Below are 19,124 nucleotides of genomic sequence, written 5' to 3'. Positions count from 1 at the left end.
CTGGTTTGTCATTGTTTTTTTTTTTTTTTTCCAGGATACTTATTTCCCATTTTTAAAATCAGTTTCAGTGAATTATAATCTACATTCTATAAAAGTTACTGCAGTCTAGTATTTGAGTATTTTTATCATTCCAAAAAGATTTTAATGGAATCAACTAGAATACTAATTTAGTGAAGCTCAATTTTTCCGTAACTTTCACAAAGAATGTATGTTAATGTCTTTTTTTTTTTGCTTGCTTTACTCTTACTTTTCTCTTTTTTTTCCTTTAAAAAGTTATTTTATTGCAATATAGTTGGTTTACAGTGTTGTGTTACTTGCTGCTGTACAGCAAAGTGAATCAGTTGCACATAGACTTACATCTACTATTTTTTTAGATTCTTTCCCCATTTAGGACATTGGAGAGTATTGAGTAGTTTCCAATGCTGTATAGTTCTTATTATTATCTATTATATACATAGTACTGTGTGTGTGGCTACTCTTAGTTTTCTAACTTTATATTCACAACTTCCAAGGACAAACAGATGGTAATTTATTAAATGGTTTATAATATACTGACCATATAAGTGCTGTGGAAACTGTGTGAGCACGTTGTTTTTCTTTTTTTGTTGAATAATTCCTTTGTCTTTTCTTTGGCTTGTAGGCAGCCTGGATATTTGGGCCATAACTGTAGAGGAAAGAGCAAAGCATGATCAACAGTTCCATAGTTTAAAGCCAATATCTGGATTTATTACTGGTAATTGGAGTCAGTATTTTGACATTTTTACTTACCATAGTGCATATATCTGTGGAAAATCTATTATGCAAAGTGAAGGTGGGCACCTATGACCAAAGATATACTTTACTTACTTTGACTTAGCCTGGATTCTGTATTTTCACAGTTACTTTTCCTCCAATGCACTCAAGCCTTTCTGCAGTTTTTAATGGATGCCAAGTCACTGTTTTAGGCATATCACTGGTGGGAATTGGTTAAATTAATGGATCACATTCTTTAAGTAATTGTAGCATTGGACTGTGGTCCTTGAGTAAAAACACTTCCTTAGTTCTGACCTTGAACTTGGCTTGAGAAACTTGAGTAAATTAAGAGAGATGAACATTTAAAAACATTTTGTTTATTACTGTGTCTTTAAAGATTCGTTTATACTTTGCCTTTTCTAGTTTCTTTCCTGTTTGATTACTTTTCAGGAATTAGCTTTAGAGAAAATGGAATCTAGATTTCTTGGAGACTTGTTTTTGTGTATGTTTTTCTCAGTTCTCTCTAACTTATTAATTCTTAGTCATTGATGTCACTCTTTTGATCATTGTTACTCATTCTCCATAAATATGTTAGCAGTACCAATAATTTGAAGTATAGGTAAATGGGAATAACAAAGAACTCTTGTAAAGTAGAAGTATGGGTCATCAGTTTCTTGGGGATTCCTGTAGGTACACTTTGTCATAATATGTAGCTGTTACCATTTTAATTACTAGCAGATTTATTAACATAGACAGTCTACCCTGACATAATGGTAGACATTTTTTTTAAGTGTTACATTCTAAAGTCAGTGCTGATGTATTCATTTTATTGTTACTTATAAACTTATCATTTGGCTTTTAAAATGTATTAAGTTTGGTATTTACTAGATTATTAGGCTCTTTCATTTTTGTAATTTTGACATAGGAATTTTTTGTCATCCACTATTTTCTTCTAAAACTTTATCCATTTAATTTACAGGTGATCAAGCTAGAAACTTTTTTTTTCAATCTGGGTTACCTCAGCCTGTTTTAGCACAGATATGGTAAGTTGGAGCTTCATATATATAGAAGGTTGTAAAAAAAATAGTTCAGTAATATCTAATCTTAATTTCTTAAATTATAGAAGGAAAACGTGTATCTCTAGTCTGAAATATGCTTCCACCAGAGAAATACTTCTGGAAATTATCTTTCTGATATAGAACTTAAAAAAGAAAAAGTGGTGACATTTCCAAGATAACACTGTTGTAAATTTGACTTCCCAGTTGAGAAATCTGCATTTTGATATTTTCTCACGAATTGTTTTGGCTTCATTCACATCACCTATACTCAACTGAGTGTCCCACATTTCTTGGTTTATAATGTGATGGTATTGCATCTTTCATTGAATAAAAGGCAAAGAAAATATTTGAGGCTGAATAGGGAAATAACCAATGAAAGAGTGAAAAAAAACAGTATTTATTACAATGTTGTATAAGGTGAGCACATAATAAATATTGGTGAATCCCTTGATTAACTGGCACAAATAAGTACTCAGTCTTTTGAAACCGTTGGAAAGAGAGTGAATGAAAAAGAGTGGCCAGTATAGTTTTGGGTACTAGGTCTATGACTTTGGGAAACTATGGTGAATTCTTTGGCCAAGAGGCCATGTTTTCCTGCAATGGATGGTTCTTACAGTTGATTCTTCATTTCCCTGGGTCTCTTAGTGTTGTGGAGACAGCTTGCTGTAGTGAAAAGAACACATGATATGTAGTTTGCATCATCTGTACAACTATCTATCTTTATGGTTTGGAGCATGTATTTATTCTCTCCCTGTCAGCCTCAGTTTTCAAATCTAGAAAATGGGAAGATGCATATTTATTTATAGGAGTATTGAGTGGTTTAGCAGAGAAACTGTATACAAAGACCTTAGTGTGGGCCCTGGCACATTACAGGTCCTCAAAACAAAACTTCAGGAAGGTGCCTGCTGTCATCATCAGGGACTGGGGGTTCCACCTTGACTGAATTATCCAACTAATTGCTTGTCCCCTTAGTTCATTAACTTTAAAATATTTTTAATTTTATGGAAATTAATAAAGTTGACATAGTTCCTTATTGCCTTTAAGTGGAGTCTATAATACATAAGCCTGATTATAAGTGTCATCAGGATGTAAATGATTTACTGTGCTCTAACATAACAAAACTTCCATAGGAATTTATGTATTATTTGTGAGTGGATATATTTGAATTGAAACTAAATGATACCCAGATTCCTGTGCTTTTTTGGCGTCTGCTTTGTTTTCTTTCTCCTGGTTGTCAGCATATTGGCTGTCAGACTGTCCCTTTTAACTATTATACCCTTCTTGTACTAAGTTCTGATCTATTTGAAGCAGAAAATTCAAACAAGGTTTTTGAAATCAAGTAACAAGTAGAGAGGAAAACACACAAAGAGAGGTAGACAGACAGACAGAACACTCGTGTGTCTGTGAGCACAGGGTCACTGACATGTCGGTTAAGTGTGCTCAGTCACTTCAGGAGTGTCTGACTCTTTGCGACCCTGTGGACTGTAGCCCGCCAGGCTCCTCTGTCCATGGGATGCTCCAGGCAGGAATACTGGGGTAGATTGTCATGCCCCGCTCCAGGGGAGCTTCCCCACCCAGGGACTGAAGCTGCGTCTCTTAAATCTGCACTGCAGGCAGGAGACTGCACTGGCAGCCCTGGTAAGTGCCTAAGTCTAGATGGGAAAGACTTGTGACATCTGCGTTAAACTTCTGCTTTGTGTTCTTGTGATTGTGTCTCATACAGTCAGCCAAGGTCACTCACTAGACTCTTCTTTTTCCAGATTTAATTTCTTTCACTGAATTCTGCTCCTATACTGTATTTATAATCTGTGAAGGTTCATTCAAGAAGCAGTCTTGTGATGAATTACTGCAAGGAGATCTCACTTAACATTTGTTCACTCAGCAGTGGAAAACTATCTGTCAGACGTCCACTATGGACCAATGACTGTTGTATGTAGGTGCTGGGGACATAGCTGTGAACAAAAGGGACACAAATTGTGCTTTCATAGAGATTGTAATCCAGTGGAAGGAGGTGGTCAATAACAGCATAAAAAATGTCACATGCTAATAAGTGTAATGGAGAAAAACAAAGTATTGTTTAATAAATTTCACTTCTTTCAATTAAGACAGCTAATTTTCCAGACTTTTTTTTTCTTTGGTGGAGGAATTGAGGTGGGGCATAGGGGAATTCCCTGGCAGTCCAGAGCTTACATCTCTGCACTTCCACTGCTGGGGGCCTGGGTTTGATTCCTGGTCAGGAAACTAAGATGCCACAAGCCAAAAATTAAAAAAGAACAAAACAAAACTGTTTTTTTTGTTTGTTTGTTTCTATTTTGTTTACCAGAGTGCACTAAAGTAATTTTTGCCAACTTTTTCTTTTCATTGTGAAAAATTGTATTAACATGAAGATAATGAGTTGGCAGACTTAGGTTAAATCCAAAATGTTTTTTATCTTTCTTTTCTGACATTTTTTAAAATTTGTGATGGCTTATTTTAGTTTCATCAAGAATTACTACTAGGGGGAAGAGACAAAACAAAACACCTACACCCTTGTTGGGACTTCCATGTGGTCCAGCGGCTAAGCTTCCACATTGTCAATGCAGGGGGCTGGGGTCTGACCCCTGGCTGGGGAACTGGAGCCCACATGCTACAACTAAGACCCCTCCTAGCCAAAGAAAAACCCCCAAATCAAAAAAACACACCTCTAAGCATCTTTTCCCCTGAGAAATAGCTTTGAAAGCTCATTGTAAATTTTATGAGGCACAGATGTCCTGCTAAGCTGCTGGAATGGTGTGATGCAGTGTGTGAGGAAGATCTGTCTTTTAGCACCAGCTTCTTCAGGGCTTCCCAGGTGGCTCAGTGGGTAAAGAATCCACCTGCCAAGTCAGGAGACTCCTGAGACGCAGGCTTGATCGCTGGGTCGGGAAGATCCCCTGGAGGAGGAAATGGCAACCCACTCCAGTATTCTTGCCTGGAGAATCCCATGGACAGAGGAGCCTGGCAGGCTACAGTCCTTGGGGTAGCAAAGAGCCAGACACAACTGAGCGGCTGAGCACACACAGTACAGTTGCCTATTCCCTTTGTAAGCCTGAGCAGTACTTCACCTCTTCATATTTTGGTTTTTAAGTTTATAAATGACAGCTGACCTGATGAAGTAGGTTTCCTCCCTGTCTTTGATACTAATCTTGTGTTCTCATGTGGTTTTTCTGTTGGGGTCAAAGGGAAGCCCCTGCCCCTTTTGGTAGAGGAGCGGGTTTGTGTCTATAGAGTTTTAGGCAGTCCCTGTGCCACTCCTCTGGAAAAGAAGAAAATTTTTGTATTGTGAATTAGGAACTTTTTCTAGTTTCTCTTTCTCTTTGCGCCTTTCTTTCTTTGCTCTAGACCACAGTTGAAATGTAGAAGTGATGGGGACTGCTGGGGAAAATCTCTTAGAATTCATGTAGAAACTGTACTCCAGTTATTTATGAGCTTTGGAACTGTAACCTACTAACTTTGGAGATACGTATCTGTCCAGTCCAGTTTCTAATTAAGAATACAGGAAATCCTGAATTCTCCCTCAGAGGATGGAGTCAAGTCAGTGTGTTTAAAGCCAAATTATAACAGTAACCAAAGATGATTCATCTGCCTAGAAATTGTCTTACTACCAAGGAGCTGAAAGGAAACCCACCAATATCTTCTTATCTTTTGGCGACTTAAATGCTTAACATGGTTCCAACCTTAGGCTGGTGTGGAGACAGCAAAGAACAAGGCAGAGGGCAATGGACAAGAGCCTTGAATAGAAGAAAGGTAGAGGGAAGACAAAGTGGTTGAATGAGGGCTTTGGAATCAGAGGCAGTAGGGGCTGTGGAAAGTGGAGATAGAAGCTCTTAAGGAGAGAAGTGAGGGGAAGAGAGGGAGCCCTGCTTGGAAATGGCCCCGAGAGAGGAGGAGGAAGCCAGAGGCAGAAATTAGGGGCAGGCATCAGGGCAGTCACTCCTTAGGATACCATCTTAGGAACCTCTGAGCATATGTCAGGAGGGCCTTCAGCCCCCAGGAAGATCAGTTTGCTAAAGTCCCTGGCCCCACCCCAGAAGTCATCCAGGACATTCCTGAGTCTTCACCATCTCAGTTCATGTTCGTGAGCATCTCTCCAGCTGGTGGGAGCCATGCCTGATTGCTCTCCGTTTGTTACCCTGCACAGCGTATACTTTTGACTCTGTTACAGACTGTATCCCCAATCTGGCCCCTGACTTTCTGTCTCCTCTGCTACCATCCTGATTTGTCACAGTGGGCCGAATAACTGTGCCCACGATCTGACCATCCTGACTGGAGTCTCTCTTTCACACTTGTCCCTTTAGATTCCACTCTCCAAGCAACAACCCAACAATCTTTCAAAAAGGTAAATCCCCGAACTGCCACTCCCCCCCCCCCCCCCCCCCCCCCCCACCCCCGGCGCCCCGCCTGCCAAAAGGTAAATCCATTTAAAACTCTTCACTGACAAGAAAACCCAAAGTCGTTACCAAGGCCATAGGGCCATGTGAACTGGGCTCTTGGCTGTTTCCCTTTTATTTTGTACCATTTCCTGCTTAATTTTTTGCACTCCGGTTTCACTGACCTTCTTTCTGTTCTTTAAATGCCTCAGGGTCATTGCACTTGGCATTTCCTCTGTCTGTCTTGCAGCTCTTCTAGATCCTTACGTATCTGGCTGATGACCCATCAGGTTTCAATTCATGGGTCACCTTCCCTGAGAAGGGCTTCCTGAGCACTTGTCTAAAGTACTTCCCTCTCAGTTTTGGATGGACATGTACACAGGGCTGCGTTTAAAATGGATAACCAGCAAGAACCTACTGTATAGCACAGAGAATCCTGCTCAATGTGGTGTGTCAGCCTGAATGGGAGGAGAGTTTGGGGAAGAATGGATAGATGTATATGCATGGCTGAGTTCCTTGGCTGGTCACCTGAAACTATCACAGCATTGTTTCTTAATCAGCTATACTCCGATACAAAATAAAAAGTTTTAAAGGCAAAAAAAATAAAATTTTCCCTCTCCCCACCTGCTCCTGCCAACATCTTCTCTTTCCCATTACTTTGCTTTATTTCTTTTTTTTTTTTTTAAGATTTTTTGATGTGAACCAGTCTTTATTGAATTTGTTATAATATTGCTTCAGTTTTATGTTTTGGTGGCTTGTTTTGGCCACGAGGTATGTAGAATCTTAGGTCCCCAACCAGGTATCGAACCCACACCCACTGTCTTGAAAGGCAAAGTCCTAACCGCTGGATCACCAGTGAAGTCCCCTTATTTCTTAATAGCACTTATCAATATGTTGTGTAATTTGACTGGTTTTCTTAAGAAGTGTCTGCTTACACTGAAATAAGGGCAGGAACTTTGTTGTAAGCCTCGTTCCTGAATAGAGACCTTAGTAAGTGATCTTTTAAAAAGATATTTGTTGGGAAATTCCCTGGCGGTCTAGTGGTTAGGGCTCCGCACTTTCACTGAGGTGACCTGAGTTCAATCCCTAGTTGGGGAACTAAGATCTCACAAGCTGTGCTGCAAAGCCAAAAAATTTTGTTGTTGGGTGAATAAACAAAGAGATTGTGAGTGACTGGACCAGATTAATCTGGACGGGGGAGGTGAGCAGCCTGCGATGAGCCTTTGTGGGTGAGGTGGCCTCCTAAAGGAGCTGTCTGATGCAGTGAATGAGATGGAGCGGAGACAGGTCCTTCTTTCCCCTGAATCGTGTGATACAGACAAGGTAAGTTTCAGAAGGGCTACACGCGGGTCCACCGCAAACCCCAACCTATTCAGTGGCATTCAAGGTTACCTCATAGTTCTTTTGTTTACAGACTGAGGATATATGAAGTGCTGTGTTCAAAAGTTACTTGAATAAGTTTTTTTCCTATGTGGACATTTACTCATTCAAAATACTACTAGGTTTATTTGTGTTTTTCTTTGTTATTGTTGTCATTTTGTTTTTAATTAATTTTTATTGAAATATAGTTGATTTACAGTGTTGTATTAGTTTCTGCTATACAGCAAAGTGAATCAGTTAATATATAAACATACATCCACTCTTTTTTTAAGATTCAATTCCCATATAGGTCATTAGAGAGTATGGAGTAGAGTTCTCTGTGCTACTCAGCAGGTCCTTGTTCAGTTCAGTTCAGTCGCTCAGTCGTGTCTGACTCTCTGCGACCCCATGGATCGCAGCACACCAGGCCTCCCTGTCCATCACCAACTCCCGGAGTTCACTCAGACTCAAGTCCATCGAGTCCGTGATGCCATCCAGCCATCTCATCCTCTGTCGTCCCCTTCTCCTCCTGCCCCTGATCCCTCCCAGCATCAGAGTCTTTTCCAATGAGTCAACTCTTCACATGAGGTGGCCAAAGTACTGGAGTTTCAGGTTTAGCATCATTCCTTCCAAAGAAATCCCAGGGCTGATCTCCTTCAGAATGGACTGGTTGGATCTCCTTGCAGTCCAAGGGACTCAAGAGTCTTCTCCAACACCACAGTTCAAAAGCATCAATTCTTCAGTGCTCAGCCTTCTTCACAGTCCAACTCTCACATCCATACATGACCACTGGAAAAACCATAGCCTTGACTAGACAGACCTTAGTCGGCAAAGTAATGTCTCTGCTTTTGAATATACTATCTAGGTTTGTCATAACTTTTCTTCCAAGGAGTAAGCGTCTTTTAATTTCATGGCTGCAGTCACCATCTGCAGTGATTTTGGAGCCCCCCAAAATAAAGTCTGACACTGTTTCCACTGTTTCCCCATCTATTTGCCATGAAGTGATGGGACCAGATGCCATGATCTTCGTTTTCTGAATGTTGAGCTTTAAGCCAACTTTTTCACTCTCCTCTTTCACTTTCATCAAGAGGCTTTTTAGTTCCTCTTCACTTTCTGCCATAAGGGTGGTGTCATCTGCATATCTGAGGTGATTGATATTTCTCCTGGCAATCTTGATTCCAGCTTGTGTTTCTTCCAGTCCAGCGTTTCTCATGATATACTCTGCATAGAAGTTAAATAAGCAGGGTGACAATATACAGCCTTGACGTACTCCTTTTCCTATTTGGAACCAGTCTGTTGTTCCATGTCCAGTTCTAACTGTTGCTTCCTGACCTGCATACTCAGGTGGTCTGGTATTCCCATCTCTTTCAGAATTTTCCACAGTTTATTGTGATCCACACCGTCAAAGGCTTTGGCATAGTCATTAAAGCAGAAATAGATATTTTTCTGGAACTCTCTTGCTTTTTCCATGATCCAGTGGATGTTGGCAATTTGATCTTTGGTTCCTCTGCCTTTTCTAACTCCAGCCTGAACATCTAGAAATTCACAGTTCATGTATTGCTGAAGCCTGGCTTGGAGAATTTTGAGCATTACTTTACTAGCATGTGAGATGAGTGCAATTGTGCGGTAGTTTGAGCATTCTTTGGCATTGCCTTTCTTTGGAATTGGAATGAAAACTGACCTTTTCCAGTCCTGTGGCCACTGCTGAGTTTTCCAAATTTGCTGGCATATTGAGTGCAACACTTTCACAGCATCATCTTTCAGAATTTGAAATAGCTCAACTGGAATTCCATCACCTCCACTAGCTTGGTTCGTAGTGATGCTTTCAAAGGCCCACTTGACTTCACATTCCAGGATGTCTGGCTCTAGGTTAGTGATCACACCATCGTGATTATCTGGGTCGTGAAGATCTCTTTTTGTACAGTTCTTCTGTGTATTCTTGCCACCTCTTCTTAATATCTTCTGCTTCTGTTAGGTCCATACCATTTCTGTATTAGTTATCTGTTTTATATATTGTAGTATGTATATGTCAGTCCCAATCTCCTTGTTTATCCACCCCTGGCCGACCCCAGTTTTATTTGGTTTAGTTTTTATCCAGTTCAGGGGTCTGCTCTCATCTTTGTGGACTTAATTTTATGTTTTGAATATGTAACACATTAACAAGGTTCCAAAAGCTTCTTATCATTTTGTTGTTTATTTCTGTGGGGAAAAAACGTGTCCCTAATATGTATGTGAATTTAAATTATTTCCTCTTCCTTTTACTTTGAAAGTAACCTCCTATAAATGTTCTTTTGTTCTTTCCTTTTCTCACTTAACAGCATATCCTAGAAATCACTCATATCATTGCATAGAAATCTTTATTTTCTTTTTACAGTTATGTAATACTTATTGTGAATGGTATACCATAGTTTATTCAACCAGTTTCCTATGTTTTCTGCATTTGGGTTATTTCTAATATTTTACAGTTACAAATAATACAGTGAAGAATGAGCTAAAGCATGTTTTTGTGTTGTTGGAGGTGTCCCTTTAGGGTATATTCATAGGAGTGAGTTGCTGCATCAAAGAGTAAATCCATATGTAGTTCTGCAGGTGTTGCCAGATTTTCCTACGCTTGGAGTTGAAGCACTTTTTCCCATAGGATATAAGAGCAATGTTTGGTTTATTTGTACAAATTGAACAAAAAACTTACCCTTAGTATTAAGTATACTTGTGAACCTTTTCTCATCTCCACCATGCCTGTTGTTATATATAGATTTTAATATCAGACTAAACATCATGTTTAAGATCAGATTGTATTCAAGAGTCATAAATATTATTTCACTTACTTTTTATTAAAAATATTTTTATCATAGTTTTTTTAACTTTGGAAGTTGTGTGAATTTAACTTCAGGATTCTCAGACTTTGAGTTAGTCTTCTGGGGTGATTATTAGAACTGAGTAAACTGAGAAATAACTATAAATACATAAAGTAGGCTTCCCAGGTGGCTCAGTGGTAAAGAATCCACCTGCCAGTGCAGGAGATATGGGTTTGATCCCTGGTACAGGAAGGTCCCCTGGAGGAGGGCATGGCAACCTACTCCAGCATTCTTGCCCAGAGAATTCCATGGGCAGAGAGAGAGAGGAGTCTGGCAGGCTACAGTCCATGCGGTCACAAAGAGTCAGACTAAGTGATCGAGCATACACACACACACACACACATGAGATGAAGTGGATAGCAGAGCTGAAATAATTTTTTGCAGAGAAAATTTGAGAAATAGAATTCTGACTCTTTTCCAGTGTCTTAGGAGGGATTGGAGAGAGTTGAGCTTTGTAGAAGTAACTGCTATAATTCTAAAAAGACCTTTGAATTTTTACTACCAAGGAATCCCAACAGCTATGTTATGTTAGTTGAGCAGAAGAAGTTTTAAAAAAAATTCACACAAAATTGTTAGAAATGTTTTGGGATTTTAATGAATGTTTAGAACCTGAGCATTACTTGTTTCCTCTCCTCTCCCATCGAGGCTTTTGCTAATTATGTCATTACTAGAAAGTCTTTTTCCCCTAACCCGCTCATTATCCCACACTAGATATTTTTGTTTCTCTCTAGAAAATGTGTTTTGGGAGCAGTAGTGTGGGGAATAGAAAGTAGGAATCTATGTGCCGGGTTTCTTTTTTTTTTTTTTTTTTGGAAAGTATGCACGTCAGTATTGATTGTTTGGAACCTTTATTATATCCGTGAAAACCATTTGAAATACCTGAATACCTTTTTAAAAATATTCAAGGGACTTCTGTGGCTGTCTAGGGGTTAAGACTCCATGCTTGTACTGTGGGGTGGGGCAACAGGTTCGATCCCTGGTCAGGGAACTGTGATCCCAAATGCTGCACAGTGTCCCCCAAAAAAGAAAAATTGGTAAAAGAAAGCACACCATTTCATTTTATTCATTTAACTTACTTTATGAAACCTGAAAAACGGACTAAAAGCAACCAGAGACTAATCTCAATTATGATCATAGACACAGAAAAATGAAAACAAAATCTTAGCAAATGGAATTTTATGATGTACAAAAACTATGACCAACTTTAGTTTATGCCAGGATTAGTTTAAGGTCAAGGAATTCCCTCAACATTATTTCGCTCAGTCATGTCCAGCTCTTTTTGATCCCATGGACTGTACCCTGCCAGGTTCCTCTGTCCATGGAATTCTCCAGGCAAGAATACTGAAGTGGGTAGCCATTCCCTTCTCCAGGAGATCTTCCAGACCCAAGGATTGAACCCAGGTCTCCTGAATTGCAGTCTGATTCTTTATCGTCTGAACCACCAGGGAAACCCATATTATATCAGCAGATAAAAGGAAAAAGAAGATGTGTGTGATCAGGTCATCAGATGCTGATTAGACATTTGATAAAATGTATAGCAAGCATTTCTTGTAGAAAAGGGAACCGCTTAAATATGTCAGATTACTTTCTAAAAATCAGTACCAAATATTATACTAAACAGTGAAACACTACAGCCATTTAACTTAAGCTCATAACTAAGCTGGAATGCTCACTCAGTAATGTGATGGAGAGAGTAAGAACAGTGAGAGAGAGGAATGGTATAACTAGGAAAGGAAAGCTAACTCTTTGGCTGGTTAGGTGATTGTGTAAGTTTCACAGAAGTTTGGTAAGATTGATCAGCCAGCAGAAATGATTATTAAAAGCAAAATTGTTCTCTGTGCTTGAAATAAGCATCTAAATATGGAAATAAGGAACATGTTCCATTTGAGTGACAGAAATGATAAAATTCCTAAGACCCCCATTTAACGAGAATAGTAATTACTTATATGGAGAAAGTGATGTAATCTTTTTAACATTAAGAGAACTGAATGTACTGTTTTCTTTGGACAAACTATCATAAATATGTCAGTTCTATAAAAATTAATATATCTAATGCAGTTTCATCTTGGATTTCAAGAGAGTTGTTTGTAGAACAGGTAAATTATCTTAAAGTTCATAGGGAAAAAGAAATGTCTGAGTAGCCAAGCAAGTTTTTAAAAACATTTTTCTTGGGATTTACGATGTTGTGTTGGTTCCTGCTATATAGTGCAGTGAATCAGTTATTCATGCACATGTATCTGCTCTGTTTTGGATTCTTTTCCCATGTAGGCCGTTACAAGGTATTGTGCAGAGCTCCCTGTGCTCTGCTGTAGGTGCTTATTCGTTATCTGCTTTATATGCAGTAGTGTGTGTGTGTCAGCCCCAGTCTTCCAGTTTATGTCTCCCCGCCTTACCCCCTGGTAACCATAAGTTTGTTTCTACATCTGTAACTCTGTTTCTGTTTTGTAAATAAGTTCATTTTACTCTTTTTTCTTTTTTTAAGATTCCACATAGAAATAATGTCATGTGATATTCGTCTTTCTGACTTACTTCACTCAGTATGACAGTCTCTAGGTTCATCCAACAAGTTTTTTTTTTTAATTAATTTATTTTCTTAATTGAAAGGTTTGTGTTGGTTTCTGCCAAACATCAACACAACAAATGTTTTTTTTAAATAAGCTTTGCCAGATACTGGAGTCAGTGCAATCAGATTATTGTCACGTTGACCTGGAAATTATTCAGAGTAGATAATCCAGAAATAGATCTAATTTCATATAAACATTTAATAAACCACAAAAATATTTTTCTGCTTCAGCAAGAAAAGAATGGATTGGTTCCTAAATATTGCTGGGAAAGTTAAGTATCCATCTATTTGATGGAAATCTGACTGAACCCTGAGGTAACATACCACACATATATGCAATTACTGTCAGTTTAAAGGTTGAAATGTAATAAAGTAATACAGTCTCAGAAAAGAAAGCTATGTGATCAAAGAAATATTTTGCATGTATAAAAATGTAGAATTTCTGTATGCTGAAGAACTACACAAAATGGACAAAGTTTAAAAAATTCTTTCAGCAACTGACAGATAAACAGTTGATATGTAATGCACAATGGGCTCTTTTAAACTGACAGGGAAAAGACGTGCAGTCCATCAGAAAACTTGGCAAAGGATGTGAATGAGCAATTCATAGAAGCGTGAGTCCAAGTGCTCAAGAAACATGGTGAGCAATGCTGAAGCCCGCTAGCAGTGAGAGAAATTCAGGTTCCATGGTGTGGTTTGCTGGAGGGCTCATTGCTGGCAGGGGAGCTACTATCTGAGGCAGAAGGATGGTTCCTGTGGCCATAGTGTTTCCTTTAGAAATTTTGCCGAGAGACAGTGTTGATTTTTAGAATTTTTAACATTTTTAAAGGTTTGTAATCTTTTTATGACACTTTTTTCTGTGCCTCATGTTTTACTACTTTGCATTAACTCCAGCCTTGTAGGATTATTTTCTACGTAACGTAGTTTTCTTTTGTGGACACAGTCTGTGGCTCATTTAAAAGACGGCTAAGGATTAAGCATTTTAACTGGAGTAACAGGTCTTAACATTTGAAGTTTCAAATAAAAATTTTGTTAAGACAGGTTTAAAAAAATAAATCTTTAGGCCTTTGATATCTAGACTTCAACAAATGAAATCCGAAGGACTGTTTTTTGTGCAGAAGAGGTTAAGTCGCATGTAGTTTCAGTTTGCCAAAATGTCGTTTCCGGTTGCAAGTCCAAACTCTGTTCTTCTGTTTGGTTACTCTTCGTTGAGAAACTTTATAAACAGCTTATTGAAAGTTGTGCTCGACCATTTATGTTTGAACACCGCTTTCAGATAGTAAGTGTGTTTGTAAGCTCATTTAATTAATTTTCACAGCTTTAAAAGTAAGCCAGTATTACATTATAGTAGAGCATAGCATGTCTCATCCCCATGGTGAGGTTTGTAGAACCCCACAGATGAGTTGATGCGACCTAATCAAGGATCTAGAAATAAACTCTTGTTTCCCAATACCTTTGTTTCCCCCATAATAGCTTTATTGTCACATAATTTATATAACAAAATTCACAGTTTTAAAATGTATGGTTCAGTGGTTTTTTAGTCTGTTCAGAGTTGTGTAACCATCACCACTATCCAATTGAGAACATTTTCATCGCTCCAAAAACAGGCTCCATTTGGTGTCCATAGTATATGTCCTGACATTCAGACTGAAAATTACCTTGTGTATCATATAAATAATACATGCATATAAGTAAAGACTGACACAGTAAAACATAATTCGTAGTTATGTAAAACCTATTCAGTTTTTCCCTGCAGCTTGGTAAACAAGTTTTGTTTTGTTTTCTCTGGGACCAAGGGAGCTGACTCTTTAGTTTTTGTGTGGGTGGGACTGTTGGTTTGGGAAAGGTTCTTTTAAGGTCACAGTCATTCTGAGCCCATGCTGTTGTTCTGCAGGGCGCTCGCTGATATGAATAATGATGGAAGGATGGATCAAGTGGAGTTTTCCATTGCTATGAAACTCATCAAGCTGAAGCTCCAAGGATATCAGCTCCCCTCTGCACTTCCCCCTGTCATGAAACAGCAACCAGTTGCTATTTCTAGTGCACCAGCGTTTGGTGAGTCTAAAAGGAATCAGTTTCTCTATTTCATCGTATGTTTTTAAAATAAATATTTCCCTCTCCCTGCCATCTCAGTTTGTAGCACTGAAATTCTAGGAGACATTCAGTCTGAAAAATGATGGCCCTGTGCACAAAGATAATGCTGGAAGGGGAGAAAGCGAAAAAAAAAAAAGAAATAAATGAAAGCAAAGGTGCAGATTGTCACGGAAAAAGGAATAAACTTGCAGTGTCTGTTGCATCTTCCGTCTTTTTCCTGCCCCTGTTGGATGCTTGACCCTGCTTCACATCTTCACATACTTCCCTTTGGGTTTTTGTTTTCTAGAGCATCATTTTGTTTCCTTGTGGTCCTTTTGTTTACAGTATCAAGAGAAATGTATTTTTTTAATAATAGTTGAGGCACTTGGTTACATTGTGTTACTTCTTAGCAGAAAATGCCACAGCTGGGGGTGGGGGGAAGTTATTATCCCGATTTAAAACATAATTCCATAAAATGCTGTCTTTTAGTCAGACTTTTTCTTAAACATTAATTGGTAGGCATGTTCCTGGCAGTCCAGTGGTTAAGACTTCAAGCTTCCAATGCAGAAAGCATGGGTTTGATTCTTGGTCAGGGAAGTAGATACCACATGCCCTATGATATGGCCAAAAAAAAAAAAAAAAAGAAAAAAAAGGCAATTAAATGATAATTAGTTGACTAAGATCACAGTAAATTCTGCTTTCTTTTTCTTTTTCCTTTTTTTGAACCTTATTGTGTGGCATGTCGGATCTGAGTTCTCTGGCCTGGGTTGCTATGCCTTGCTCCAGGGAATCTTCCCAACCCAGGGATCAAACCCAGATTTCCCGCATTGTAGGGAGATTCTTTACCAGTTGAGCCACCAAGGAAGTGGAAGCTAGCAGAGTCTTAACTGCTATATCATGAGGGAAGTCCCCAACAGTTCTGATTTCTTCTCTGTTCTCACCTTAGGCTTTAATTATTTAGGCTGATTTAAAGATTATGGTAATAAGATCCAACATGTGATTCTTAGGAAAGTTCTTAGACAGTTTAAACAAAACAGAAACATGGTGGATAGAGTTACCCTCTCTCCCTTCATCCTAATATACCTAATGACAGGTGGTAAAGGGAAGGAGGTTAGGGAGGGGCAGTCATAGTTATTCAGGTTGTCCCCGATACAGTTCACCATGGGTGTGTGGGCTCAGACTCTCAGTTGTGTCTGACTCTTTGCAACCCCGTGGACTGTAATCCACAAGGCTCCTCTGTCCATGGGATTTTGCATGCAAGAATACTGGAGTGGTTTGCAATCTCCTCTTCCAAGGGATCTTCCCAACCCAAGGATCGAACCCACATCTCCTGTGTCTCTGTATCTGCAGGCGGGTTCTTCACCACTGAGCCACCTGGGAAGCCCACAATTAATGATAAGCTGAGATAAATAAATGGTGTACTTAAGAGGGTCACTATTAAAAGCACACTATGCATCGCCTTTCTTTCGGTGAGTTTGTGCCACAAGCCTGGGTAGGTTAAGGGGAAAGGTCCAGGTTTTAGGTTAGGCAAATAGGACAGTGATCCAGGAGGAGGAGGAGCAACTCAAAGTCACATGAGAGCCAGGGGTGGAAGGGCAGAGGCGAGCAGTGCTGGGGGCTGCTCCAAGGGGCCAGCGCTCTCCCTGGCTGTCTTCCACCATGTATTCCCAGTTCTGAGCCCTCGGTTAACCGGCTCATTCCAAAGGGGCGGTTGCTCCGAATGCCTGACGGTGCTTGTAGCTAAAACAACTACAAGGTGTTTGGTTTGCTTTTGGCCTCCCTTCTGAGGCTGCAAGAAGAAACCTTGGTGTGGAGAAAGGGTCAGATAACCACAGGCATCCCATTTCCTCTTTTTCCCTCAAACCCAGGTGTCAGTAATTCTTCCTCTGACATATAATATGTCTTCTCTTATTCCATTCTGCTGTAGGAATTTCAGCTCTAGGGATATTGCTGATTTATTTTCGGGAGCAGTGCCATCATTGTACAAAGGGTTTTACAGTCACTTAAGTAACCTGCCCAGCCTCTAAAGGAAGCCAGGATTTTTTTTTTTTTAATTGAAAGGATAATTGCTTTACAGAATATTGTTGGTTTCTGCCAAACATCAACATGAATCAGCCACAGGTATACATATGCAGGATTTTTTTTTAACTTAATATATTTTAAATGCCTCACAGTATATAGAATCTTAGTTCCCGGACCAGGGATCAAACCCATGCCCCTTGCAGTGGAAACGCTGGAGTCTTAGCCACTGAACCCCAAGGGAGGTCCCTGGGAAACTGGGATTTCTTAACTGCTCTCCTGCCATTCAGACCTTAGCTCTTCCCCTTGGCTTCTCCACTGCCTTTCCTCCCATCATTCTCGTCACATCGACCTTCTCAGTAAAGTCTTTTCCAGAGGATTAATCGTGAGGGAATAACAGACGATAAAGAGAAGTTAAAAGTACACGGTCCCAATCCCCACTTTTGCCCAAGTTTACTCAAAAATCTTGCCTTTGCCAAAGTAATTTTTTTCTTATGATTCTTCTGGCTACTTGAAAACATAACTTATTACTATTATCGGTATTTTCTAATTAGTATGAGACTTTGTCTGACCATGGGTATTCTAGCCCTGTGGTCTGTCCTCACATGTAGCATCTTTTTTGGTCACAACAGTAACACTGAAAGTGTGCAATGGATTGTTGATCCTCTTACACAAAGGAGAGAACCGAGAGGCCAAGAAGTTGAACACCTAAGCACGTTCCAAAGGGGCTCCCTGGTGACTCAGACAATAAAGAGTCTGCTGCAGGGTGGGAGACCCAGGTTCAGTCCCTGGGTTGGGAAGATTCTCTGGAGAAGGGAATGGCTACCCACTCCAGTATTCTTGCTTGGAGAATCCCATGGAGCCTGGAGGGTTACAGTCCAGGGGTTGCAAAGAGTCACACCCGACTCACGAGTAACGCTTTCTTTCATGTTTCTGAAAGGGAGGCAGAGCCTCTTTAAACTCAGTTGTCCTCAAAGCCTTTGGTTTCCTCTTTTCCTTCTCTCTTCCCACCTTCATTATCACCACATCATCAGAGTGACATGGGGCTTCATCACTCTCCCAAGGTTAATGTAAATGTTAATGCACCATGGAATTTAGGCTGGCTAGAGGTTGAATAGTCCTTTTGTTAAGAAGAGGAAAATGGGGTGCAGTGATACTGTGATTTGCTTAAGGGTGCCCAGCGTATTCCAGGACGTTCTGCGGTGAGTATGCCTCGCACCTTCTCCCTTCAGTGTATTTGCACACACCATCATTCTTCTTTGACTCTGGACTCAACTATTTCAGGGAGAGGTTGTTGTGATTGTTTCTGTTTTTTTGCCAGAGTCCACAGTTTAATTGGGTCAAACCAATCCATATCTTTAAGCCCTGACTGTGTGTCCTAGTTGCTGGGAAGGGGGTGGTGAGTAAGACATCGTGACTCCAGTTACTGTGGAACTTGTTGGCAAGTTAGGGGAAGAAGCAAGTAGACAAATAGTTCTGTGAAAGACAGAGACCCAGGGCTTCCCAAGTGGCAGTAGTGGTAAAGAACTCGCCTGCGTTCCATCCCTGGGTCGGGATCCCCTGGGGGAGGGCATGGCAACCCATTTCAGTATTCCTGCCTGGAGCATCCCATGAACAAGGAGCCTGGCAGGCTACAGTCCACAGGGTTGGAAAGAGTGGAGACTCGGCGCTCACGCACTCATGAGAGGCGCAGAGAGGACCAGGTGGCTGTCGCTCAGGCGCTCAGTTGTATCTGACTCTTCGCGACTCCGTGGACTGCAGCATCTCCCGGAGCCTGCTCAAACTCATGTCCATTGAGTCAGTGACGCCCTCCAACCATCTTATCCTCTGTCATCTCTTTCTCCTCATGCCTTCAATCTTTCCCAACATCAGTCTTTTCCAGTGAGTTGGCTGTTTGCATCAGGTGGCCAGAGTATTAGAGCTTCAGCCTCAGCATCAGTCCTTCTAGTGAATACTCAGGTTTGATTTCCTTTATGATTGACTGGTTTGATCTCCTTGCAGTCCAAGGGATTCTTGAGAGTCTTCTCCAGCACCACAGTTCGAAGGCATCAGTTCTTTGGCACTCAGCCTTTTTTAT

General features: G+C 40.1%; 1 protein-coding gene across 23 annotated transcripts in view; it reads left to right on the top strand.

Moving 5' to 3' along the window:
* The window catches only part of ITSN1 (intersectin 1), a 251,652-nt gene that overhangs the window by 72,291 nt on the left and 160,237 nt on the right, over positions 1-19,124 (top strand). For 19 of the 23 annotated variants that reach the window (XM_027978041.3, XM_027978032.3, XM_042229370.2 and 16 more), the window contains 3 exons: positions 641-733; positions 1,712-1,775; positions 14,850-15,010. In XM_027978041.3, the coding sequence (XP_027833842.1) occupies positions 641-733; positions 1,712-1,775; positions 14,850-15,010 (318 nt within the window). Of the gene's footprint in view, positions 1-640; positions 734-1,711; positions 1,776-6,106; positions 6,148-13,506; positions 13,596-14,849; positions 15,011-19,124 lie in introns of all 23 variants that reach the window. The other 4 variants (XM_060416051.1, XM_060416046.1, XM_060416057.1 and 1 more) reach the window with 2 other exon arrangements.

Source organism: Ovis aries, chromosome 1 (genome assembly GCF_016772045.2).
Source record: "Ovis aries strain OAR_USU_Benz2616 breed Rambouillet chromosome 1, ARS-UI_Ramb_v3.0, whole genome shotgun sequence".
Classification (NCBI taxonomy): domain Eukaryota; kingdom Metazoa; phylum Chordata; class Mammalia; order Artiodactyla; family Bovidae; genus Ovis; species Ovis aries.
Note: the sequence above shows the minus strand (reverse complement) of the source record. Positions and strands in the feature narration are given on the sequence as shown.